The sequence below is a fragment of the Alligator sinensis genome, unplaced genomic scaffold, assembly GCF_000455745.1.
Source record: "Alligator sinensis unplaced genomic scaffold, ASM45574v1 scaffold107_3, whole genome shotgun sequence".
Classification (NCBI taxonomy): Eukaryota; Metazoa; Chordata; order Crocodylia; family Alligatoridae; genus Alligator; species Alligator sinensis.
This window is the reverse complement of record NW_005842578.1, coordinates 824,095-830,315: the sequence shown is the minus strand read 5'-3', so window position 1 is coordinate 830,315 and position 6,221 is coordinate 824,095. Positions and strand designations below refer to the sequence as shown.

Sequence of the window (6,221 nt, the reverse complement as noted above, 5' to 3'; positions counted from 1 at the left end):
CCCCCCCCCTCCCCCCCCCCGGCGCCCCCCCGCCGCTACAGCTCCCGGCGTCGGTCCAGGTAGCACCATGGGGCAACGGTGCAGCTTGCAGCAAGGCCCCCTCCACCAAGGCAGGGGAAGCAAAACTATGGCACTGCCCTGGGCTTGGGGAGGATGCCAGGTTGCATGGCACTGCCTGTCCCCACCCGGATGGGGCAGGAGCTGAATCCTGCAAGGCTGAACCCCTCGTGCCCACAGGAGCCATTCCCGGTCCGGGGAGCGCTATCGCCGGGGCAGCCGGATGGGCAGGCACTGGAGCAGCAGCCGCAGCAGCCATAGTCCCAGTGACTCGCGCAGTCGCAGCAAGTCGGTGTCTCCACCACGAGAGAAACCGCTGCGGCCTGCAGCGTCGCCGGCCGTGGGGGAGAAGCTGAAAAAGTAAGTGGGGCGGGGGAGGCTGCAAGGCCCTGGCGGGGGAGGGGGGTGGTGATCTGTCATACCTGTGCCATGACTGCTGATCAAGCTCCTTGTTCCCCTCCAGGGCCGACGCTGCTGCCGGTAAAGAGACAGGAGCTGCCAAAGTCAGTAAGAATTTAATCTCACCTGTTTAACTCACATCACTGCCGAACAGATGCGGGGAGCGAGGAGGTGCAGGGCGTGGCCCAGCGGGCGGCCCCGGGCTGGAGAATCGCAGAGCCACAGGCTCTGCTCCAGCACCTGGGGGTTGAGCCCGGGTAGTGGCGGGGCTGCTTGGAGCAGGCCGTGCTGGTGGCCGGCAGGGACGGTCCCGGGCTGGGCTGTCGGGTGACTGCTGAGGGGAGGCAGGAGCCTGGAGATAGGCCCCCCCCCTCCTCCCAGCTCTGAGGAGCCGCTGGGGTGGGGGCTTCCTTTGGGGGCACCTGTAGAACTGTCTGCAGGGCTCAGCTGCACGGGGCTGGGAGGGGTCTGCCTAGCCCGAGAACCAGCCCAGTCGTTCTCTCTGTCTGTGTCTGACACCTCGGCCTCCACCCACCAGCTGCTCCCTGGTGGTGGAGCTGCCCTGCTTGGGGACCTGCAGCCTCTGGGGCGCAGGTTAAGGGGAATGTGGAGCTGAGCGCCCCCGGGCACTGCTTCTCCCAGGCCCCGTCTCCCAGGCTCCCACTGCTTCTCCCAGGCCCCCGAGTTGCCAAGGGGGTGAGATGGGGCCAGGGCTCAGCTGCCTGCTAGGCTCCATCGCAGAGAGCAGCCAGGCTCAAGACCAGCCTTGCTGGCTGCCGGGAGCCCTGTTCCTGCGGGGGCATTTCAAGGCCCTGGCAGATGGCAGGTCCCCTGGAGCACGAGGGCTGTGCCACGAATGGCTCAGCCCCAGCTGGCAGGGACTCCCCACCAGCCATAGATACAGGCTACACTGAGGTGGTCCTGGGGCCATCCTTTCCAACGGGTGGGGAGGCTGGGCTTTGTCAGGCTCGGGGCCCAGGCTTGGTAATGTCCAGTGGGGGGCAGAGGTTCTTCCCAAATGCTCTAGGAGCTCAATGCATTGCTTGAAGGGCTGGGCTCCTTTGCACCCTGGAATATCAGTTCCCACCCCTGCGTCTTCCCACTTCTGCTCCTTCTTTCCCAGGGGCCAAATCCCTGTCCTTCATGAGGGAGGATCTGGATTGGTGTCCCTGCTGGGCTATGCTGAGTCTGAGTGGTGGGAGAAGTGCAGAGTGGGCACGGGGCTGGGGCCAGAGGCTGAACTGCCGCACACAGCAGCTGTTGGCCACGTGCCGCCTGTGCCAGGCTCTGCCAGGCACAGGCTGTTCTCCCCTTGCAGACTTCACCCCCCACTGGTAGCTGGGCAAGCAGAGCAGGCCAGGCCGCAGCACTCAAGGAGGGGCTGAAGCTGTAGTGGTGCAGCAGAGCACAGTGCCCAGCACAGGCAGCCGGGATCTCCTTTGCGCCCTCCCTGGGTTCCCTCAGCCCTTCTCTGCTTGCCAGCATGCATGGGTGGGAGACTCCAGGGGCGCGGACTGAGCTCTGCTCCGTCCAGTTTGGCCACCACCTGAGCCCCAGCTCTGCACAGGCTGTGCCCGCTCAACCCCGCGGCTGTGGCTGAGTGCAGGAAGCAGGGCAGGGCCCATGCAGCTCACAACCTGGCCCCCTGGGCAGGCAGGGCTGGCCCCATCCCACAAAGTGACTCCCGGCCTGGATGGACAGTGTCTGGAATGACCCGGACTTGGAGCCCCAGGGTTCAGGGAGACGGAGAGCTGGGCCCGTCCTCCTGGGGGCTGATGGCACTCCAGCAGGGCAGGCTCCATCCCCCCTGTCCCCCCCCGGTGGGAGCAAGGGCAAGTTCCCCAGAGCAAGGAGGCTGCTGGGTGTGTGGGATGCTGCCAAGGGAGTCCTGGGCACCGCCCAGCCGGGTGAGTCTGGTGTGTGCTGCCCAGCCTAGCCCTAAAGGCCTCCGCGTTTGCTTCCTTGCAGCCCAAGCTAACCCCACAGGAGAAGCTGAAACTCCGTATGCAGAAGGCGCTTAACAGGCAGTGTAAGCAGAGTAATCGTCCTCCCGTCACCCCCCTCCCTCATCTGCCCCACTGAACCTGCCTCACCCCTGCTCTCGCTCTCTCCTCACTCTAGTTAAAGCTGACAAGAAGGCAGCACAGGAGAAGATGCTACAGCAGGAGCACGAAAGGCAGGTACGGACCAGTGCCTGCCCAAGCTGTGGAGCACCCCCAGGGAGCCATTGGCCTCTGTGGGGCCTGCTGCCCAGTCACTAGGTTGCTGCTCTGGGGTAGGGTGGGGAAGAAGAGCTCAGGAGCATGCGCTGAGTTTGGACTGTCTCACCCCTTCTTGGCACCCTTTGATGGTGCTGCTGTGCACTGTGGGCTGTGTCCTGCCTGGGCAGGAGGCTTCTGAGGCTTGATCCGGATCCATTTTGCCGCAGATGAAGCTGACTGCCACAGACTCCAGGCTGCAAAGCTCTGGGGAAGCGGGGGGGCGGGCTCCAGACTGCCTGGAGTGTGGGGAGCAAGAGGTCTGTGCCTGGGGAGGGTGGGGAAGGGGCTGTCCCTGTAGGCAGGCAAAGGCTGAGGCCTGACTGGTGCATGGGTCTTTTTTTCAGGAGCGAGAGGACGAGCTGCGTGCCATGGCACGGAAGATACGGATGAAGTAACTCATCCCTTCCTTTCCTGGGGACCTTATGGGGTGGGGGCTGCATAGGCACCCACCTGATGCGAACTGTTTCCCCACAGGGAGAGGGAGCGGCGGGAGAAGGAGCGGGAGGAATGGGAGAGGCAGTACAGCCGGCAGAGCCGCTCCCCCTCACCGCGATACAGTGAGTACCGGGGGGGACTTGGCTTGGTCCCTTGTCCCTGGTCTGGGCCGTGCAGGGATGTTGCGGCATCTCCCCTGGGCCCTGCCTGTCCCCTCCTGCATGGCTGCAGCACTCCCGGGAGGGTGTTGCACTTAGCAGTTTGGCCAAGGTGCAGCTCCTACTCTGCAGGCCAGACCCAGCCCTGGCCACAGCCCTCAAGGGCCCAGCTGGTGCCTTTGGAGCCTCCAACACAGCTGCCCTGCAGTGCCTGCTGCCTCATCGGCTTCCATCCGGCCCCCAGTCTGCCTCATAACCCTTGCTCTTTGCCTTGCAGGTCGGGAATACAGCTCCTCCAGGAGGTACGTTCAGTCTTTAGCCCCCTCCTTTCCCCTGGGCAGCGCCAGGCCTAGGGGGGTAGGGGCTGCTCCTTGCTGGGCCTGGGATGCAGCAGTGGTCCAGGCATCTTCTCCCACGGAGCTCTGCCCCACTCTGGTGCTGGGAGCTGGTGGCATAGGCCAGACCTCCCCCCACCCCCGGCTCCTGCTCACTCCCCACTGCTGGCTAAAGCTGGGACGGGGGGTGGAACAGCTTTGCATCCATGGGATGCATCGCAGGAAGCCCTACGGGGGTGCATGGCCTCTCGGGTTCCTCTATGTTCCTTGCACAGCCTGACCCCTGGCTTATGCCCGTCTTCTGCTGCACCAACCTCCCCTTCTTCCTCCTCCACAGGCGGTCCCGGTCTCGGTCCCGGTCCCGGTCCCGGTCCCGTTCCCGCAGTCCGCACTACCGCCACTAGCATCAGCCCTGCTGGGTGGAGCTCTGCGTCACCATCCTGCTTCCTAGATGCCATTCCTCAATGAAGCAGAACCCTCTGTTCCACGAGCAGCCTGAGCCTGTGTGGGCAGCAGCCGCAGCTCCTTGACCTCCAGGTGTGGGCGAGAGGATCTTTGCTTCTACCTTGTGGTATTCCATGGGACTAGAAGCAAGCAGCTCCCGAAAGACAAGGGCCATGTGCCCCAGCTGAGCTACCCAGCCCCAGGGGCAAGGCCTGTTCTGCCTTTCCTCCACCTTGCTGTGCCCTGCACTTGTTCCAGGCAGTGAGAGCCTGGCTGCCCTCCAGGTCGTACCTTCCTCTGCACAGGCCTGGCTGCACCTTGGTACCTTTTGGGCCCTGCGATGTAGAGCCGCTGTGAGAGTCTAGGCTTCCTGGTCTGTGCTCTCAGCCTCAGGCCGTTGGCCTTGTTGGCCCCGTGTCTCTGTCCAGGTCAATGCAGGCCCCTGGACTGGATGGTAGCCTGTAACTGGGTGCCTTGCTCCTGGTGCCCGCTGAGCTCCAGCTGAGGGGTGCGGAGCCTATTCACTCCACTCTGGACCTTGCTTAGGCCCCAGATGTGCTGGTCCTGGCCCCTTCCCCTCTTCCCCCCACAGCACAGTACCAGTGGTCCAGGGTGACCCGAAAGGGCAGCGCAGGCCTTGGCCCTAGCCTGGCTCTCCTGTGCTCTGTGTCTGGCTGGGAGAAGAGGGAGAGGCCTAGGCTGTGCTGTGAAGTACAGAATAAATGGGAGGAAGTAGAAATGTGGTGTGAGTCTGGCCTGTTTCTCCAGGGACCCAGAGGGGTGGGGGGGCACATGGCTGGACTGCCCTAGGGAGCTGGGGGGTCCTAGGGGTGCTGTTACCTACCTTGTCTGCATGCCCAAGCCCCAGGTTCCTCCAGGAAGGGCTGTGCACCTGCAGGGCCAGGGTCAGACCTCCTTGGAGCCGCTTTGCTCCTCAGGTGGGAGGGATTATGGCTGGCTGGTGCCTGGGGGTGTGCAGCACACAGGCCCAGGAACCGCATGTGCCTCTCTGGGAAAGGGGGCAGAAATAACAAGAAGAGAGAAAATGTGTCTGGTGCCGGCAGAAGTGAGGTGTAGTCCTGGGACAGCTGACAAGAGATGTGAAAGCAACCATAAAACACAAGCAAGGACCAACCTGGGGTGCAAGGAAGCTGATCCCTTCTACTGTGTACTTGGGGCTAAGAGCTGTGGAGATAAGTCTGTGGCCTGTAGGGTGAAGAGGACTGCAAGGGACTGTTTAATAATGAGCAAAGGCAACTGGGGGCTGAGCTGGGGCCAGAGGAGGAAGCTCCATGCAGCAGCAGGGAGGAGGCAGCAGCTGCCAGGCATAGGGCTGAGGAAGGGCAGGTGGGGGGGGACTGAGGGAGCCAGTGGGATGCGGGCAGCAGTTTGCCAGCGCCAAACCCGCCAGCTCCTGCTCCTGCGGAAGTGCTGCAGGGTGAAAGCAGGATTGCTGTGACCAGAGGGGTCTGGCCCCCACCGCCCAGGCTTCCCTGAACACAGAGCAGCTCACTGGGTGCAACGGCAGGGGCGAGACAGACCCTGCCCCAACAGCGACATGGTTATCAATGCTGGTTCAACCATGTGGGAGGAGCCCTTGTTCCAAGGGGGGCAGGAGCCTGCAGCTCTAGGCCAGCCCTGCGTTCTGGGGTGCACAGGGCTGGGCACAGCATCAGGATCAGGCCCAGGCCCGAGGCCCTCACACAGACCAAGTGGGCAGCATCTCCTGGGAGCCAGCACCAGGGAACTCACTGGTGTCCCCTGCCCCGAGGAAGAGAAACCCCAGCTGGGACAAGCCCCCAGCAGCCCATGAGCCACAGCTGGCTGCACAGGGGCCGGTCTGGTTGGGGCAACCTCTGTCCAAGGCAACCTCAGCTCGTTAATCCCACTCTCCTGCCAGCACGAGGCCGTCCCGGCACCGTAACCCGCTCACGTGCTGCCTGGGGACGGGGGCCAGCCGCTCCACCTGGGCGGGGGCAGGGGCACACACGGGGCACACGCGGCGGCGGCAGAGCGAGGACTTCCATTTTATTGACTCAGTCTTGCCAGGCCAGGGGGCAGCAGCACTGCTGTCCTCCCACGCGTGTCCGGGGCAGGGGCAGCTGCCCCCCCCCCGCCCCGCCTGCCCGCGA

General features: G+C 64.0%; 1 protein-coding gene across 1 annotated transcript in view; it reads left to right on the top strand.

The window, feature by feature from the left end:
- CLASRP (CLK4 associating serine/arginine rich protein) overlaps positions 1 to 4,828 on the top strand; it is a 14,608-nt gene extending 9,780 nt beyond the window's left edge. The window contains exons 13-21 of the mRNA XM_025214313.1: positions 19 to 59; positions 238 to 417; positions 521 to 560; positions 2,425 to 2,485; positions 2,578 to 2,636; positions 3,062 to 3,108; positions 3,192 to 3,274; positions 3,588 to 3,612; positions 3,983 to 4,828. Of these exons, the coding sequence (XP_025070098.1) occupies positions 19 to 59; positions 238 to 417; positions 521 to 560; positions 2,425 to 2,485; positions 2,578 to 2,636; positions 3,062 to 3,108; positions 3,192 to 3,274; positions 3,588 to 3,612; positions 3,983 to 4,049 (603 nt within the window). The 3' untranslated portion in view covers positions 4,050 to 4,828. The remainder of the gene's footprint in view (positions 1 to 18; positions 60 to 237; positions 418 to 520; positions 561 to 2,424; positions 2,486 to 2,577; positions 2,637 to 3,061; positions 3,109 to 3,191; positions 3,275 to 3,587; positions 3,613 to 3,982) is intronic.
- The last annotated feature ends 1,393 nt before the right edge of the window (positions 4,829 to 6,221 follow it).